The sequence below is a fragment of the Triturus cristatus genome, chromosome 5_2 (genome assembly GCF_964204655.1).
Source record: "Triturus cristatus chromosome 5_2, aTriCri1.1, whole genome shotgun sequence".
In the NCBI taxonomy this organism is placed as follows: domain Eukaryota; kingdom Metazoa; phylum Chordata; class Amphibia; order Caudata; family Salamandridae; genus Triturus; species Triturus cristatus.
Genome location: NC_140588.1, coordinates 820,253,730 through 820,274,822, shown reverse-complemented (window position 1 = coordinate 820,274,822; position 21,093 = coordinate 820,253,730). Strand labels below are relative to the sequence as shown.

Here is a 21,093-nt window from a genome sequence, read left to right as displayed (position 1 = left end):
AGGTCTGCTTAACACCTGCATGGGTGTACCATCCCAACGTACACTTTACCCCTTCCATGGTTATAACACCTTTCGACTAAATACTACGAACATTTTTGAGATGGTCAGAAGAATTACAGCTACTGGTGGGGCACAGATGACTCTCAGGCGACTCCTACCCCAATCTGCAATATAGATCTTCAGTAAACCCTCTGATATCCAAATCGTGCTGGGCAGAATGCTTAGGAAGGGTACTATAGGGAAGAATATTACCTAGCCCTGAGAATTCCTGGATACGAGATTTTTGGAGGTAGCCAAACCCCCAAATCAGTGTACAAATATGTCCACTCCAGCATCCACCTGTGGATCGATAGTGGCCCTTAGTGTGTCCAGGGCAGTCCTCTTAACCAACAAATAGTCTCCCAATATGGAATTCCTATGTAGGGTCATCAAGCTCAGATATAAAAAGAGGAATGGGTCACCTGGGGGAGGGTTTAACGAAAGTATCCCTAACCCATGTCAGGAAATATGGGACACCAAGGTGGGTGGATACACTTGATTAGAAGAGAAAGGTCAACCCCTGATTGTACAGAAAGTACCCTGTATTCCTTATCTTTCGGAGGAAAAGGAACATTTTTAGTGGCCAAGAATTCTATCTAGGAAGTGATTTTATATATTTCAGATATGCGATGGGGCACAGCCACACTTATGGATTTTTATTGGCAGTGTGGCGAGCATGCCTATACTTGGCTGGTTCCCGGATGGAGATGTTTGTGTTCCCTGGTAAACATGCACACCCCGGCCCTGGTCATTTCTGAAGAAGAGCTAACAGATTAGTACCAGAACCTATTAAAGAAAAAAGACCACCTTGCTGCACCAAGCTTGCTGAAAGGAGACCAGCAGACTAATTTGGCTGAACTGAGTTCAGTCATTCCATAAGAATTTAGGCTGTTCACGGAAGCACATCTGGGGGTAGGGGGTCGATACCCTTCTTCATCCTGCAGAAATCTCATGGTATTGACTCACCGTTATGTGTTAAACTTAATGACTGTAATGGAGGGAGGGGTCTGTGCCAAGATTGGCATCGCCTGTTGGACATTCATCCCATGGAACGACATGGACAAAGGAAGATTGACACTTGCCATCCAAGCACTTCATAATCTACAGAGAAGCATGTGTGAAGAGGAAGGGGCTACTGAGCAGGAGTGATTTTCAAATTGGTTCTCCTGGCTTTCATGATAGCTATACATTTATGTAAATCATTGTTGTCAGTTATCATTGTGTTTCTGTTGGAATGCGGGGTTATACAATTGGAGATAACCTACCGTAAAAATGCAGTCTCCGAATTGGGTAGAATGCAGGTAAATAGGGAGGTAGTGGTTAACAACAGGCCCCAAGTACAGTAATTGTCGAAATGTGTGGGTTAAGGAGTGTAGTTGAAAAATCTACTAGATGGGGGAATGTTAATATGGAAAACGAGGCATACATCGATGGAAATGAAATATTGTCTTTAATAACAGTCGCCTGTTGTGAACTCTACATCGACCTCAACTCACAAACATAGAGTCACGCAGGCCCTGAGATCTAGGCCCGGGAAATGCTGACTCAAAGGCCACAGGAGAGAGGGTGCAAAGCTGGCAAATTAAAACCGCTTAAATATAAATCGCTCCCAACTGTCCATAAAACTAAAATACAGAAATATGTAAACACATTTTAAATAAAACATGAATAACATCAAAATAGTAATGAATAACAAACAAAAACAAATAATGAATATAAAATTAATTAGAAAAAGTTTAACTACCCTTATCAATGAACTAACAAATAAGTAAATGACAAAAAATAATTAAAACAACAGTAAATCAAATATTTACATATTTAATTAAGAATAAAAATTAGATTAACAAAAAGTTTTTGTAAAAAACAATACTTTAACATTTAAATAAATTCCCACCCTTCTCTCCAACAAACTCAATAACCTACTAAATTGTAGCTTAAGAATCAAAGTATAGAAAACGATAACACATTAATAATCACAGAGTACACACACTTATTTATTTACATGCTTTACATAATTATTTACCAAAATAATTGAAAATGAACTATGTTTCATACAGGTACCCTGATATAGGCACAGGTAGTAACCAGACCTTTCACCTATATTTCCCCTATCATTACACTACATAACGGTTCTTGGTACTGACCTTTTACCTAGTTAAGGTACTGCTTAAATGACGTGGGGTTTTCTCTGAAAATTAGCCTCATTCATTATGCATGAGGATTCTTGGAATCTCAGCAGGACTACCATCTCCTGCCTAATAACTATGTATAAGGGTTATTCCTTCCGTAATCCTAGTCTGACATGACACAGATAGGTAGATCCCCTGAGGGTACCACTTTGGATATATTAGCACCATATCTTTACTGAGGCAGGGAGAGGAGAAAATGGACTTCCATGCTGACACACTGATATAAGACGCTGAGGTTCCTGCACGCAGACACTCTAGCTCGCAATGGTCTGACATCCCTTGCGGGGTGTCCATCTCGAGACCAAGACAGGGTCCCACAGTTTCTCACTTAAGGTAATGGGGTTGGCTTCAGCCTAGGGGAATTCTTCGCTCAACACCTACAGACATGCTAGGTATGCGTAGGTACATCTAGTTAGGGTTACATTGTAGGAGTATGCATTTTATTGTCATGTGTTTTTATCCCCGCGAGTATTCATTGTTTTAGCACTGTGGTAGGAATCTAATATCTGTTTACTCTATTGGTGCTTACAGTCATTTATATCTATTTCTGTCTTATGGTTGTTTCAGCACATTGATTATTCATTAGAATGATGCTGGTCAATAAATGCGTATTGAAAAAACGTCTCTACCGTTTATTCTGTGTATCTCTCTGAGACAAAGTGAGCATGAATGACTGAGCGAAAAGTATTGTACTGTTTTCACGATCCCTGATGGGACAGAGTTGTCATGTTCGATAGTTGTTAAGAACTATTCTGTTCCTGGTAAGAGGAGTTTACAGTGGCACTGTGAGCTAGCTGGTATACAGGCGAACATACCTAGTTGGGGTGTCTGGAATCAGTCTGGACACCAATCCCACAGTCTATGTTGTCTAAACGTTAATATCCTATATAGGTTTATAGGAACTACACAACATGGCACCGCCAACATTGGTTTGGTACTTATTTAGCTGTCAAATCTGAGTAGTTCAGTCGTGCTATTCTCAGAGACACCTTCTCATACTATATCCAGAGATGTCTGGAATGGGAAGGGAAGAATCCACCACAGCTGACTAGGCACATCCTATGTATTGGCTGTAGGTTTATTCAAGCTTGAAGGACAAATAGTTCCCTGTTGTGCATAAAACCTTATCTCAGTTCCCTTGAAACTTTTCCTTGAGAGCTTTTTCAACATTGACTGATGAAGAAGACGCTGCACCAGTATTATCTGCGAACGCAGTAGAGGAAAGAGAGCAGGAAGGTGAAATTAACATTTCAGAAAATATCAGAACTGCCCTTAGCAGACCATGGAGTCACAGCTAGGGGTGGGACAGTAACTTTCGTGATTGAGGCACACGAGTCATACCAAACAGAGGTATTCTATTCATGGATTAAATTCCCAATAGCGTATGCCACGCACAAATACATTTAATTCTTACACTGAAGATGAAACACCAAATGAATACTGTCTGTATGAAGACATTGAAGTTCCGCTCACCTACCAAGGGGAACATAAACTGGTTTAAAGGTGCCTTCCCACATACAAAGAAAAAGTGAGACTCAGTCTGCTCAGAAGAGATGGAGCAACTTGGCCAGTCCTCGCAGCTTACACACCACATCCAAACATTGACACAATGCCAGTAGCAGACTTACGTCCACTTCATAAAGAAATAATACAACTTTACAGAAACCTGACACAGTTTGTGATGAGAACACTCACATTTCAGCCAATAAGGGCTACACCTACAGGACAAATTCAGGGATCTACAACTAAAATAACTCTACCAACACTACACACAGTTATGGGTAAAATGCACACTATACGTCAGCAAATGCCATTCTGGATAGCTCAGAAAATAACGCATCTAGAGGCAATGTTTCCACACACAAGCCCTCAAGAAAAACACATAATGCTAACAATCTGCTTGCCAATGGGGAAAGCTTCCCAGATATAGGATTGTTCCTCTTGGGAACAGTTTTCGCTGCCATAAATACCAGAACTCATGGTATTCCTTCAATAGCAGTAATACCAGATTTATTAAGGCAAATACAGAATGAGTATAGAGCAGAACCTGCTCTGAAACTAGGGATGAAATTGTTAGGAGATTTTGCCCAGGTATCAACTATTATATTAGCAAACATAAAAGGGGAGGCAGCAGCAGTGGCAATATGCCAATGCCTGAGGGATTTCACTCCTATACAACAGGAACGAGAATTACCTAAGATTATCGAAGATACCTATGCTGAATTAGGTAGAGATAGTTTGGGAGCTAGGGCAACAAAACCTCACCTCATGGGTGGTCTTGAAAAAACAAAAACACCAAGCAAGCACCTGATTATTCCAAGAAGAAATGGGATAATAATTAAAAATAAAGGAATAGAGCAAACAAGTCACAATCCAGGGGTGAGTCTCATAGACAGGAACCCTCCGGAAGGAGTTACAACCTTAGGAATAGATATAACATTAAAAAAAATGACAGGTATCAGGATACTGATACACGTTCCTCTCGTTCCTTTCACGGTTCATCAAAAAACTCAGAGAGGGAAGGATGGTCAGTACACAGACAAGAAGAGCGTACAAAGTCCAGATACATGCAACGGGCTTCAGTCTTTACTTCCAAAAACAGAAGAGAAAACAAAATCAAAACCTCAATTTAAAAAAAGAAAGTAGCAGGTCTTAAAGTTGGACATGCCCAGAATTCTGAGGACTCAACTTCTGAATGGGGAATGGGCTCTGACGATGCTAGACAGTGCAGCAGAGATAACAATAGCTCACCAGAACCTGATGGAATTTCTGGTGACAGCGGAGTTGAATTAACATATCACTGTGGAAACACGTGATACGAGGGTGAGTGTCCCGCATAGGTTACATGAAATAACACTCCAAATGGAGGGGGATAAACCTAGAAAAATTAAAGGTCTCTTTTGGGAAAACCTGACTTATGGATATGACATCCTTTTGGCTCGAAAAGATTGGCCACCTGAAATTGTTATGGAGTTCCCGAAGGGAGAAACGGTAATTTTACATGCTTTCTCTGACCTCGTTCCTGTATATGTAAAACATTCATACACGCAGGAGTGGGCGGTAGCACTTGCTCCAGCATTATATCGCAACCATGTTGGAAGGGATGCTGAGCCATCCCACCATGTAATCCTGGTAAAAACAACTCTAACTCCGCAGAGACAGTACCCAATAAAACAATATCCAAAAAATAGGTCAGGGAGATCTTAGATCAACTTCAATACCATGGTGTAATTGAAACTTACACCTCTTCAATGAATAATCCTTTCTTTCCTGTAATGAAACCTGATAATTCATACCGTCTAGTTTTAGACTACAGACATCTGAACATATGCAATAAAACATTTACGGTACAGAATGCACACAGGGCCACATTACTGAATAACGTTGTGTGGAAAAAATACAAAACAACAGTAGATATCTCAAATGGATTTTCTCTACCAGAATATAGCACCTGAAAGCAGATATTGGACAGCATTCTCAGCACTCGGTTCTCAGGGTCAATTCTGTCGACTCCCCCAAGGGTATAAGATTAGCCCTGGGTAGTTCTCAGCAAGGGTAAAAGAGTTTCTTCAAGATTTTAGATAAAGAGGCATTGTCCAATGTAGATTATATTTATATGACGGATGATGGTTTCATGGATCATTTGACCAGGGTGAACAACATAATTTTGTGGTTTGCCTCTGAGGGCTAAAAATTCAATTTAAAAAAATCGAAAATAGTCTACCTTAATGTCCTATTTTTGGGATATGAGCTTTCAAATGAAGGAAAAAGCCTGGTAGCTAACTTTTTTGAAAAGTGTGCCCTACTCCAACCTCCTAAATAATTGAAAAACTTGCAATCCATATTAGAATTCTTAAATTTTGGCAAAACTAACATTTTAGATTGCGCAGAAAAAGTGAAACCTTTCTTTGACCTAATAAGACCTGATTTTTCAGTTAGGCATTGGACACAGGAACACACAGATATCCTTTGTTCCTTACAAGCTGATATGAAAGCTTCAAAACACCTACAAATACGTGTAAACACCACAAATTTGGCGATCCGTGCAGTAGCGGGTCATTCTGGGTATACTTACCTAACCTTCAATGAAGGCGAAACAGTACCTGTAGCATATATATCCCACTTGTACACAAACATGGAAATGCGTTTTGCTTCCACAGAAACAATTCTGACAGCAGTACAGACTGCTGTAGTGAGAGATAGAGCACTGGCTCAGGAAAAACTAATAATTGTCGTAACTCCGGTACCGGCCTTAGAGGCTGTCACAAAAGCAAGGGATCCAAATGTTAAAGCTTTACATCCAAGATGGATACATTGGGCTAATTATCTCACTGCAACACATGTAGATAACAAATTTAGCTCTATACTTAAAACGCTAGCATTCCTGCAATATGAACAAGAATATCCTCACCCAAATGAAATAATGCCTCTCGATCACTATGAATATATTATTTACACTGACGGATCTGCTCAGCCGGCCAAGGGAAGTAAATAGCAATATAGCGCCACATGTGTGATTTTAAAGGGTTGTATGCAGGAAGGCAAGTTCCATCCTAGCCGTACAAAGACACAGTCTCTAGGGGACTGCACAGCACCGCTGGCAGAATTAAAAGCGCTGTTACTGGCACTAATAAATATAGATCGAGAATTCCCCACACTGATTGTGTGTGATTAATTTTACTGTGTCCAGTCATACAATGAATATCTTCACTACTGGGGTCAGAACGGGTTTAAAGACTCAAAAGGTTGCACAACTAAGCATACATTGTTATGGGAACAGGTAGCTGAGTTGAAAAACGAACTACAGAGTCATCAACGTGATGTTGTTCATGTTGAAGGGAATTCATTTGCTGATGAAGCCGCAAAAGGGGCAGTACGAACTGCTGCCGTAGCTGCAATCACTCATTCTAGAACGAGAATAGATGGAGACATAATGGTAGCTCTCATTGCTTCACGCAAAAACAGCTCCTCTGTACCAAAGAAATTTCCACTCAAGTACTCCTACAAGTTAGATGCTCAAATTCCAGGAGTGGGGGATAGAGTAATGCCAAACATGGATTAGGCCTAATACTAGCTGCACATGAGGCTCTGGGTTTTGCATACACAGGTGTTACCGCAATGGTTTCTTTACTGAAACAACGCTATTGGTGGCCAGGACTAACTAAACAGACAAAGAATTTTGTCTTAAAGTGCAATATCTGTCAGCAAATGAAGGGTTCCACAGTGACACGTTCAACGAAGACACCATTACTTATATCAGACAGACCACTCGCTTGTGTCTATTTGAACCACTGCAGCCCCCTACAATCAGATGGGGCTTACAAGTATATCTTGGTGGCAGGGAATTCATGCTATAGAGTCCTGTGGGTTTGGCCTCAGTGCTCGGCTGATGATCGAACTGTTATAAAGGTTTGCGAGTCTTTATAGGTATACACGCGATTGGCACATTACATTATGACCGTGGCCCCGCATTTAGCTCTAGGGCTTACAAAGTAGATATTGGGAGTTTGGCTGTTGCACTGCAGTACTCCTCTCCATACCATCCCGAGGGTTTGTGGAGAGAAAAAAACAGGACTAAAGTAATCTTTAACATTAAGGGTATTAGGTTTGGGTGGTAGTTGGGTCAATAACTTATATGGGGTCCTGAGGGCACTCAACAATGACCCTTTGTTAGCAGTCACTGTGTTTACTGCTATGATTTAATAGCAGCTACTAAGGATTACTGCATTTTTTGTTTTTTGTTTTTCATTTTTACTAGGTGTGAGGAGAGATATACTGCTTAGAGTTTCTAGTCTTTCCACATAAACTTTTTAACTTTGTTTTTCTTTGCACTGCATCACTTTAGATTTTTTCATCACTAAATACACTTTTCTGTATCTGTTGTCTGCCGCGGGTTGGTAAGGCATTTTTTGAGAGCACAAGAGCTTGCCATAGAAGCAATTCCTTATGATCAAAGGATTGTTCTTCTGGGTTTGGCGGATGACCAAATGATAACATTGATCATCTGAGCTTGACACTTTAGCTCTACCACCTAAAGCGTTTTGATGGTAATCCTTGCTCTGGTCTGAATGCCTAGGGTGCTAGAATTGATATCCTTTAATTCGTGTGTATATTTCCCATTGTGCTTCTTTATTGACCCCAGTTCATTTTTGTATGTTCACTCAACAATATGCCAAGAAGTTCCCTCGGAGGTGTCACGCCACACGAAGTCCTATTTGGAACAAGAATGTGGGTACCTGATCTCGATTATTGAAGCAAAGTGGGGGATGAAAAACCATTTCACAACAATAAACGTTTGGCTGTTTTACAGGATCTCAATGAATTCCAGGCACTACAAAGTAACATGCAAGGGAAATGCACTGCCACTGGGGAAGTCAAATCAGTCACGGCAAGACCTGTCTGGATCCCAAAAGTCAGGAATCTGGTCAGAGAAAAGATTGTGGACGAGAAAGAATTTGGGCCATCATACAGAAAGCCTGTACCTGTCCTGGCTGTCGAAGGAACAAGAACAGTACTTCTTCCACCTCTTGCCGGCAAAAAAGAAAAGAGATTTGTCTCCATCGATCAGATCAAACCACAGTGTGTGGCCGATGCTGAATAGTTGGCCTCGTGGGCTCCTGGGTAGCTGACGCTCTCCTCTTGCTACCATACAGGAAGTTCAGACAGAAAGACTCATAATATTTGAAGAGTCACCAATACAAAGTAATGAACTTTCCAACAATGAAATGGAACTCTTACCTATTGATACAGAACATCAAAACACAAATGAAAGACAAATATCAATTTGGCCTACCACCGATATCTACATCAATATGCCGCTACAAGAGACGGCTGCCAGTTCAACAAAAGCTGCTGTGCTACCAAAAATATATCAAACTGCATCTGGCTACTTCAACGATTTTGATACCTTCTCTCTTGATCCCAGTGAACATGAAACAACGCTAGCTCCATTTTCCCATAAACAACAACCTAATGACTTCTACATTTTTCTTACCTAGTCTCACCATGGCTACAGCTCTGGATAATAACTGGAATACTGTTTTTTCAATTCTGGATTGGCCTAGTGACTGTCTTTTGCTTACTCATGAATGGAAACTATCTCCCAGCATGCTCTGCAGAATCAATGTGAACTTGATGCTGAAACCTCATACATCATCACATTGTAAAAAAGAGAGCTGCCCTTCGTGAATGTTACAGCTGCTCCGATTCCTTATGGTATTGTTTGGAACAGAGTAGCATATGATGTATTAGGTCCCACTGAACTTTTGAAAATACCTTACTTAAAAATAAATCTCTTTAAATGATATCATTACCTCAAGTACATTTTCTGACGATTGGGATTTTGAAACTGTAAATAATATGTAGTCTGATTTAGAACAATTAGCTGCATTTTCAAGCATTGAAATGTTAGAGGACACAACCGATTACAATACAATGTATAGTTACCAACATTATGGTCATCACTTTTTACTTACATCCAGTATCCAACGTAATGTTTTTACATACCACCAATGGGAACATTGCCCAACCAACACCACCAAAATGTAGATCAGGAACGTTCGCACAAAACTTTTCTTATTTTTCAGGGTTTAACTCTTCTGACCCGACCTCATATTACTATAAGGTTGCACCTATAACAGCACTGAAAAATATGCTAACAAACACCAAACAGATTTACTCTGCATCCTATGTTTCCCAACTGTCTGAATAGTCTTTTGACTTATGGAAGGACTCTATAAACATAAAATCAGTGTGGGGTTCAAAGGAATGGCAAGTTCAGAGAACAGAAGCACTATTTCACGTGTGCCTCATCCTGCAGCAAATAATCTTTCTGAATGACACTGTGCAACAGACTTCCTGTCTTGGACTAGCCAAGAACAAAGATTAGAACACACCTCGGATTACCTCACCATCACACTTTGACGGGTGGTAAAACTTTACAACACATGGTGGGATGCAGTAGATGACATCATACATACAGTTTCATAAAATTCATCAGACCCCAATTGGAAGGGATTGTTAGTTTGGCCTACAGACACAAATATATGTCAAACAAGATTCTGGGGTACCACCAAAGGGTTTAGTATCCATAGGCCGGACCAACGCTATGTACAACGAGAGCATCAGGGAGTGGTGACATCATACAGTGTTGGGAAGTTATGCCTCGATTGGCTAAAAATCTCAACATTTTCCCAGGTGAAGCAACACCTTATCCTTACTATCAGAAGACATGGATCTAAGGGACTTTTTATTGGGCCCCCAAAAGCCACATCAGAAACGTTTCTTATACGCTGTTTATAATGAAATACCTAAAATCACTCAACAGGAAGCTGTGGAGAGTCTTTTTGAAATTGATAGAATTAACATAGAAAAAGCCTTAGCGGTAGTTGATAATGGTATGACTACATTATCTTCCAGGATGTATTCACTGGGCACCATTGTATCTTCTGCTATTGATATACTAGAACAGGGTTTGTCTACAGTACAGCACGGATAGTCTCAATCACGTTCTATTATATTGTTAGGCTGGACGCTACAATTAATGCACCCTGGTTTTGTGCCTTGGCGATTTATCAACAGTAAGTCCCTGTTCTCTTCATACAATCTAACTAAGAAACAGATGACGATGGCACAAAGTCATTTCACTGTAGCAGAGTCACCGCCCACAGAATGGTAAATTCATGGCCATATAACGTTGCCGATCACAACTTTCCAGTTTCAATACTGCCAGCGACCAGCTTAAAACGCTGAATGCTAGCGTCTGGCGTGCAGAAGCTTGTTAGTCCTGAGGCGGAAGCCGGGACTGTTGTACTATTTTTAAATATTGCCGTGTTTTGTCTAAATTGTTTTTAAAATCACTCTTTGCACTCCTACCTGGGAACTTTGAGCGGCACTCGGCACGGGAAGCGGACCCTAGCGCTGCCACGCTGCCTTGATCCTCACCCACGCCCCAACCAACTCGGCACCGCGAGGACGGTGGCCACGCCCCCTTTAGGCCACGCCCCCTTTCAGCGACCAGCTTAAAACACTGAATGCTAGCGTCTGGCGCGCAGAAGCTTGTTAGTCCTGAGGCGGAAACCGGGACTGTTATACTATTTTAAATATTGCCGTGTTTTGTCTAAATTGTTTTTAAAATCACTCCTACCTGGGCACTTTGAGCGGCACTCGGCACGGGAAGCAGACCCTAGCGCTGCCACGCTGCCTTGATCCTCTCCCACGCCCCCAACCAACTCGGCACCGCGAGGACGGTGGCCACTCCCCCTTTAGGCCACGCACCCTGGACGTTCCCACCAGCAACCAGCTATAAAATGTGCCTGGCCAGGAAGCGCAGCGGACGAGCGCAGCGGGAGCGCCGTTTGCGCGCCAAAGGCGCGCCTAAGGCAAGCCCGTCTGCGCCCGTCTGCGCTCGAACGGGCTCAGGGCCAGACCCCATGCCGCGCTCAGACACCAAGAGGGTGAGCTACTCACGTCGCGCCCTACTTAGCCTCAGACCCACTAAGAACATACACTGTAATTACGTTCACGACTCAGATGGACTTTTTGCAAATTGCGTACTCTGCCACCCAGTCCACTTACTTCCCACCCAGGCACCTATTCCACACTCTGGCCTGAAATTAGCTGTACTAAACTGTAGGTCGCTCCCCATGCACGCCCTGCTCATCAATCACCTGCTCGTTGACCATGAGTTAGACATCCTGTTCCTCACGGAGACTTGGCTTACAACACACTCGGACTCGGATGTGGTTTTAGCCCTGGCCCCGGGCTTTCTCATCCAGTCCCAATTACGTCCCTCCGGTAGAGGCGGCGGTCTGGCCATTCTGCATAGAGATCATTTCTCATGCAGAATCAGCGATGCTCATATCATAGATTCAGAGAGCTGCCACTTTACCATCCAGCTGACCCCGACTAGATCACTGGTAGGCCTCCTGGTGTATCGTCCCCCTGGACATTCTGGTCCCTTTACTAGCGCCCTGCTAGAAGCCATATCAGCATGGCCCATTCTACACCTAACTGCACTGTGCTAGGGGACCTCAATATTCATTTTGATGATCCCCTTGACACAGGGGCTGCTGACCTGATTCCAGACCTGGCTGTCTACGGTCTCCAACTGGTTAATACTGGAGCCACACACATTAAGGGCCATCTGTTAGACCCGGTTTTCACAAATGTCCACACCCTCCAGGCCAAACCTTCCTGCCCCCTTCCATGGACACTTCTTAGTTCCTCTCTTCTTGCCAGGAGAATTTAAGAAGCCCCATAAGCCTGTCACGTATACCCGGGACAGGGCATGGTCCAGACTCTCAACAGAGGACTGGGCCAGAGCCCTGGAATCAACGACCCCCCGCCCCCTCGGGGGATCCCGTCGTAGCGGATAGCAATTTTAGGAAGTGGATCTCCAATTCACTCGACTTGATCCTTCCGATAAAAACCCGCGAAGATAAAAGCGGAAAGATAGGCTCAGCCCCATGGTTCAGCCTGGAACTCAGAACCCTCCGCAAGGAATGTAAAAAAGCGGAGCGACTGTGGAGGAAGGACTGGCTCCACTCTAGTAAGGATTCCTACCGGAGGACGGTGAGAGCATATAAATCTGCTCTGAAACTTACTAAAGCCTCTTATTATGATGATAGGATAAAAAATGCCACTAACTCTGCAAGAGAATCCTATCTCTTTGCCAAAGAACTCATGAAAATACCACAACCCCTTTCACCTACCAGGACCTTACCGGACAGGAGCAATTAACTTGCTAAGTACTTCGAGTCTAAAGTCTCCCACATCCTAGCCTCACTTCCGCCGCCTAGCCAGCTACCTTACTGGGACGTTACAACAAACAAATGATGGACGGAATGCTGATAATGCAGACATTCTCCCCCAGTCAAGAGATCTGGGTTAAATCCATCGTTTTTGTTTGTTGTAACGCTTTTCACCCTAAGTGGGATGGGTATTCCCAGACGTGGGACCCTTGCTCACTACGCCACTGGAGTCAAGCTATCCTGGCTGATGACGGCTGATAGCCAGAAACCGGTCCTAGGATGCTTGATTCCGGTCCAGGGAAGACATGGCTTGGCAGTTCGGGCTGGACTGTTCCCATGAGGCACAGGGTCAAGACTGATTTGCATATGGCCATGTCTGAACTGGGGTGGCGTAGTGGGCAAAAGAAAGATGGATTTAACCCAGATCTCTTGACTGGGGGAGAATGTCTGCATTGTCAGCATTCCGTCCATCATTTGTTTGTTGTAACGCTTTTCGCCCTAAGTGGGATGGGTATTCCCAGACGTGGGACCCTTGCTCACTACGCCACTGGAGTCAAGCTATCCTGGCTGATGACGGCTGATAGCCAGAAACCGGTCCTAGGATGCTTGATTCCGGTCCAGGGAAGACATGGCTTGGCAGTTCGGGCTGGACTGTTTCCATGAGGCACAGGGTCAAGACTGATTTGCATATGGCCATGTCTGAACTGGGGTGGCGTAGTGGGCAAAAGAAAGATGGATTTAACCCAGATCTCTTGACTGTGGGAGAATGTCTGCATTGTCAGCATTCCGTCCATCATTTGTTTGTTGTAACACCTTACTGGGACAGCGCTGCGCCTGCCCCTCGCCCACTGCTGACCACCTTTAGGGCGGTCTCAACGGACGAGGTCGGAAAGACTTTGGCCAAGATGAAAAGCGGCTCTCCCTGTGACCCTGCTCCCATGAGGTTTCTGAAAGCTGTCGCCCCTGCGATTGTGCCCACAATCCTGGAGTTGATTAGTGCCTCGCTGTCCCAAGGCTCCATCCCCCCTAGTTGGAAGGGGGTGGTAGTTAAAGCCCTTCTCAAAAAAACCCAACTGGACCCCACTGATTTGGCCAACTACAGACCGATCTCGCTTCTCCCGGGCATCAGCAAAATTGCAGAGAAACTGGTTAACGTCCAGCTGTCCCAGTTCCTGGAATCTAATAACCTGTTGCGCCGGTCCCAATCTGGGTTTCGTCCTGGCCAAGGCACGGACACTGCCCTCCTCGCCATCATCGAGGAGGCAAGGGATGGCAATTCCCATTCTGATTCACTGCCTTTGACTAGTGGGGTGCCACAGGGCTCCTCACTTAGTCCCACTCTTTTTAACGCCTATATGGCTCCTTTAGAGGACGTAGTTGCCCCCTTCAGCATCAAAATTGTGAGTTACGCAGACGACACGCAATTAGTCGTCTCGCTCTCACATCTTGACCAATGCCCAGACAATCTCCTGCACTGCCTCCAGGAAATCCATCTCTGGATGTGCGAGTCCTCACTCAAGCTTAACGGGTCCAAAACTGAAGTTATGCTGATGGGCAAGAAATGGTCAGCAATTCCATCTTCAGTTTGGCCCGATGCTATGGGTGAGGTGCCCGCCCCTAAGAGGGAAATTAAGAGCCTGGGGGTCTGGCTCGAACCAGACTTGTCCATGAAAACCCAGGCAACTAAAACAGCGGGAACTTGCTTCGGACTTATGCGCTCAGTCCGTAAGATCCTTCCACTGCTCCCTCCCCAATCAAGGAAACTCCTGGTTCAAGGACTGATCCTTACGCGATTGGATTACAGCAATGCTGTTTACTTGGGAGTCCCCGAAACTACCCTGGGCAAGTTACAACGAGCCCAAAATGCGGCTGCCCGTATGCTAATGAATCTTCCCTCCAGAGTCTCTGCCAGACCAGCGCTTAAGGCTCTCCACTGGTTGCCAGTGCGAGAGAGGATCGAGTTTAAGGCAATGTGCATCGCTCACAAACTCCTCAATGGACAAGGCCCTTCCATTCTGGGAGATATGGTGACTCCGTACAAAGCCTCGAGATCCCTGCGCTCGGACAATGAGCGACTAGCCAATGTCCCTAAGTTCAGGAGAGTACGAACTGGTGGCCGTCGCTTTTCAGTAAAAGCATCCACACGCTGGAATTCGCTCCCTCGCTGTCTGTGGTTAGAACCTGTCTACCTACGCTTCCGCAAACAGCTTAAAACTTTGCTGTTTCCCAAATAAGTTCTCCCCCCCCTCCCTCCTCGGCCTATTCAAGTTCTTACAGCGCGGGGATGCCTCCGGGTCACCAGGCACTTTACAAATCGTTAAATAAATAAATAAATAATAAATAGAACAACAACAGGCAGGCAGATGTGAAGCAATGTGTGAGGAATTCATCAAGCAATACTGGGAACTGCCGTATAGATTTTGATGCAGGAGTGGGAACATGGAAGTATTTCTATGCAGTTCATACTGCAAGAACTCTTTAAGTGGATCTCTCATTTGCCAGGATATCATGCTTCACGGGGCCTGTAAAGGTTCAGTTGCAAACTTATCCTGTCATTTGAAAGGGTCCCTGGCTGCCGTGATTAATCCGGTGTTCAAGTTGCTCTCGAATGAGAGTTATTTGATGCTGAATGATCAAGGTTGTTGTGGGATGCTTCGGGCATTGCATATCTTGGGTTATCGAGGGTTACTTGCTGCATGCAAGTATTGTTTCCACCAACCTACACAGTCAGAAGGCGCCGTTATGGCCTTCATTGAATGTTTCCTTTATACGGTTTGATACTCTGAGCCGAACGAAAGCCATGCGTTTACAGTAAAACTGTGCCCTTAACCTCTGCCCGAGAGACGTTTGATCTTCAGGTCACAAGATCCTCAGCTGAGATACAGGCACTAGTATGAATGAACTGCTTTTTCCATTTCAAAGAAATGGTACAACGTATCTTTATCATGTCTGATTTGAAGGGTATAGTACACCTATGTAAGCTCATAGGTTCTGGACTGTTAAGCACCTTTCAGACAGTCTTCGGAGTGATTCCAGCCATCATACACTCCATATTCGGAAGCATTTTTGGAGTACTTCCGCTAATCCTGTTACTAATACCAGGAATTTTTCTGCTATGCAATAGATGTCCCAGTCACCAAGGAGATGGCAAAAAGGCTCTTGGAGCGGCAGTACCATGATCGCACGGTATTCCATCCGGGCACACCTCACCTTTGGGAACTGAGCGAGTCTTGGTTCCTATCATTTAGACCAGTCTGGATTAACTGTGTTTTGCCTGGTCTATGCTGTCTGTTCTGTGGACAAGACTACGAGCTGGATCTCCGTCTAACGCTTCCATTGGTTGCGCCACCGGAAGTGGATGCTTTACTGGACCTCTTAATGGCCCATGTACTGCTGTGTCCTCTGCGAATTCCAATGTTGATGTCTGCATTCTTGGAGCCACCATGGGATGGTTCTGCTCCTGTTGGAACGGAGACCGGCTCCCAGGAGCGGCTGTGGGCACTGAAGAAGATCATCTGTGCTCAACTGACCAGATCTGTGAGTTGTTGCAGGGACCATCATCTGCAATGGCAAGCACCAGTGATGTAGCGTTTCCCACACAGGACACATAAACATTGGGCTCATTGTGTGCTGGGAAAGATTTGGCCTTTCAAAAATGACCAAACTTGGAATTTTTAAACAAGAAACACTTTTTATTTTTTTGCCTTTCTTGGTGAACATCATGGCTTTCAGACTCTCATAGTTGTTCGGCCCGTATATACGAACATATTTTAATAGAATTCGACAGCTTATGCTAGAGTTTTAACATGTTTTAAGCGTATTTTAGAAGTACATTTAGAATTTTTAGTATGTTGTCCAGTCAGATGAGGAGTGGGCATTATGTTTCTAGCAGGTACCCCTATATAGGCTCCAGTAGTAACCAGACCTTTCACCTATATTTCCCCTGCCATTACACTATATAATGGTTCTTGGTACTGCACTTTTACCTAGTTATGGTACTGCTTAAATGGTGTGGGATGTTCTCTGAAAACTAGCCTGATTCATTATGCATGAGGATTCTTGGAATCTCAGCAGGACTATCATCTCCTGCATAATAACTATGTATAAGGGTCATTACTTCCATCATCCTAATACGACATGAAAAAGCAAGGTAGATCCCCTGAGGGTACCACTTTGGGTATATAAACACCATATCTTTGCTGAGGCAGCAAGAGAGGAGAAAAATGACTTCCATGCTGACACACTGACGCAAGACGCTGAGGTTCCTGCATGCAAACACTCAAGCTCGTAGTGGTCTGACATCCCTCGCGGGGTGTCCGTCTTGAGACCAAGACCGGGTTCCACAGTCTCTCACTTCAGGTAATTGGGTTAGCTTCAGCCAAAGGGGATTCTTGGCTCGACACCTACATACATGCTAGGTACACCTATGTACATCTAGTAAGGGTTACATCGTAGGAGTACGCATTTTATTGTCATGTATTTTTATAGCTGAGAGTATTCATTGTTTTAGCACTATCGTATGAATCTACCATCCGTTTACTCTATTTGTGCTTACAATCAATTATATCTGTTTCTGTCTTATGGTTGTTTCAGCAAATATATTTTACATTAGAATGACGCTGGTTCAATAAATGCTTATTGAAAAATGCCCCCATCGTTTATTCTGTGTATCTCTCTCAGACAAAGTGAGCATGAGTGACTGAGCGAAACGTACTGCACTGTTCCCATGGTCCCTGATGGGACAGAGATGTCATGTTCAATAGTTTCCAAGAACTATTCTCTCCTTTGTAAGAGGATTTTACAGTGGCACTGTGAGCTAGCTGGTATACAGGGAAAATACCTGGTGGGGGTGTCTGGAATCAGTATGGACACCAATCCCACAGTCTATGTTTTCTAAACACGCAGATTCTATTTAGGTTTATAGGAACTAAACAACAGGACAAACAATAATGTACTATTAAATTACATTCCTCTTGTTGACCTACAAAGTTCACAACACAGTACTAAATTTAAAATTAATATAAACTATTTATTACACTTAAAAACTTAGAAACCATACTAAAAGATAATATAATACCAATAGTACCTAAATATAATAACTAATATATGTTAAATTAATCATAAAACAATATTTAGTAGAACTACATTAAAACAAACAATAGTATGTGCAAATATATTTAAAACATAAATTACATACATAGTATTCTTACCCTCTATGTTCTTTACTTTGATATGTATGACTTGACAATATTTATGACATAATATTGTTGCACCAGAATATTTTAAAAACAATATTTTTGTCATTCACCTTTGCATCATTGTACAATATTTTAGCATATTTGTTTGATTGAAATATTAACACCTAATAGTGATGGTGGTAAACCCAGCACAAGAAATAATCATATTCTCTTTCTGGCAAAAGACACTACCAAAGGGTACTGATATATAAGGCATAAAATATAAACGTAATTAATTATGTACCAGAAATATTTAACATGCATTATATAGGGCATAGTTCTTATGAATTTGGAGTAACCTTACCAATGTATTCCTTCCAAAATTCATTCTAAGAAAGAAAAATATCAGGAAAGAATTATTACGCATTCATCAAAAAGAACAATGATCTAAATTTAACATTAAATGTCTTATGCTGTGGTCACTTGTTTTAATAACGTTTTAAATTTACACAAAACTATCGAATTGCAAAATCATTCTACATTTTGACATGTTTCATAAAATGTAACCTATACAATATCACTTTCTTTTTCAGTTTTACACATTTCTAAGTTTATCACTGTGGATATGCTTGTACAATCTGCTAGGTACAAAACTCAAACAAAAGCATATAGGTCCTCATCATTATTTGCCTGGGAAATGGGCTGGATTTTCTCCACCCCCCCTTAAGTTAGCAATACCATTGTACTAGTAACTCTTGGGTGCGGAAACACTGGCTTATTACCAATTGGACCATCAAAATCCACTAAGAAATGAGGGATTGTTCCCAGACATTTAGTTCTCCCCAAAAGAATGTACAGATGCTACAAATGTATATTCATAAACATATATATATACACACACACACATATATATATATATTCACTGAAAAAACCATAGGTTTCAGGCCTGATATAGTTAGGAATTAGCATTTAAAAAACCTTTGAAAGTCACAGAAAAAAACATAGGTTTCAGGACTGATATGGTTAGGAATTAGCATTTAAAAAACCTTAGAAATTCAATGAAAAAACTATAGGTTTTAGGGGTGTTATAGTTAGCTGGACATTTCACTCGAACAAAACCATTGAAATTCCTCCGATATAGTTAGTTGTACTAACTACATCTCGCGCGCCCGCAATCCACTGCTGATGATGTCACATATTACATCATTGATGACATGATCAGTGACATCACTGATGACATCTCAAATGACATCACTGACGCCATCCCCCAGGGCCTGCCCCCAATTTTTTTTTTTTATAAAAAAAGACCAAAAATCAGGAAGGGGGCCGCGTGGCCCCCCTCCCGAGGCCATAATTTGCCCTGTGACCCCATCCCCCGGGGCATGGCCCTTTTTTTTTGGAGCGCCTTGCGCCCCTCCTGTGGCCCATTTTGGCCCCAGGGACCCCATCCCCCGGGGCCGTTTTTTTTGTTGTATTTCTTTATTTTTAGGAGGGGGGCCGCGTGGCCCCCCTCCTGGGCCACTACTGGCCCCAGGGACCCCATCCCCCAGGGCCTGGCCACTTCGTTGGGGACCGTGGGGAGGTCCCAATCCCCCCACGGTCCCAGCCGGCTCCCGCTTCCTGCGGGAGCCGGCATTGCTTTTCCACATGGGGAGCAGCTAACATGCTGGTCCCCATGTGGAAAAGCAATCTGCTTTGCTTCATTGAAGCGAGAGCAGGTTTCCCTGCTCTGGCTTCAATGAAGCAAAGCAGTTTGCAATGGCAGGGTGGGAGCCGCAAGGCTCCCGCCCTGCCATTGCAAACAGCAGTGTCCCGGGGGTGGGCACCCCGGGACACTGCAGGAGCCGGCCCTGGGCAGTGGCGGTCCCCAGGGCCATCATTGGCTCCAGGGGGGAGCGCGCGACCCCCCTCCCAGTTAATTTAATGCCCTGGGGAGGTGGCGGTCCCCGGGGCAGTGTGGGGGGATTGGGACCCCCCCACACTTTTTTTTAAATTATGCTCCCGGGGTTTGGCCCCCGGGGGCTAATAAGAATATTCAATCGAGGCCGCGCAGATTTTTTTTTTTCGGCCGAAATTCGCGCTGGGTGCGCGAATCTTGCAGATTTTTTTTTTTTTAATTATCTTTTTTTGGCCCCGGGTGTCCTCGTGGGACACCCTGAGCAGGCCTAGGGGGTCAGGGTGTTTCTATAGCCTTCCCCCATGTCGCATTTTTCGCATTTGTTTTTCAGGTTTCTTGTGCCTCGGTTCTACCGAGGCACAAGATGGCTGCCAACACGTCCTGATCTGGAGTGTTGACAGCCAATTAGAATACAGCTCATGCACGTCAGGGTGCGCGCTCGGTGCAAGGAGGGTGTGAGGATCCACCGAGGCCATAGATATATCTATCTTTTTAACTGTAATTTTCTCAGGAACTACTGCACGGATTTACACAATTTAAGCAAAAGGCACGAGTCTGAACTGAGGACTACCTCTTTGCCCAATTTGGTGTAATTCCGTTCAGCAGTTCGGGCTGTAGCTGCGTCACAGGTCCTGTGGGAAAATGCATGGGGAAAACGTGTTTTGGGACCCCCCTTTCTTCTCGGCCCCCGCTTGACGAATCACTGTGAAATTTTTAGGATAGGAGCGGACTGGAGCTGGCCAAAAGTTTGGAAAATTTTGCGAAGATTCGTCAATCGGCGCCAACGTTATTCCAAATAGAATGTTGTGGATTTCCTATGGAAAATAGGTCCTAACTATATCTACCTACTGGCGACCGCTAGTAGGTAATATATATATATATATATACATATATATATATATATATATATATATTATCTACTGGCGGTCGCCAGTAGATAGTTATAGTTACAACCTAGTTTCCATAGGAAATCTCAAAATTCTATTTTGAATAACTTTGGCACCGGTTGACGAATCCTCGTGAAATTTTCAAAACAAATG

The 21,093-nt window shown here is 43.5% G+C and overlaps 1 protein-coding gene across 1 annotated transcript in view; it reads right to left on the bottom strand.

Moving 5' to 3' along the window:
* The window catches only part of F9 (coagulation factor IX), a 386,094-nt gene that overhangs the window by 232,339 nt on the left and 132,662 nt on the right, over positions 1–21,093 (bottom strand). The window contains exon 3 of the mRNA XM_085607983.1: positions 18,521–18,545. Coding sequence (XP_085464109.1) covers positions 18,521–18,545 — 25 coding nt within the window. The remainder of the gene's footprint in view (positions 1–18,520; positions 18,546–21,093) is intronic.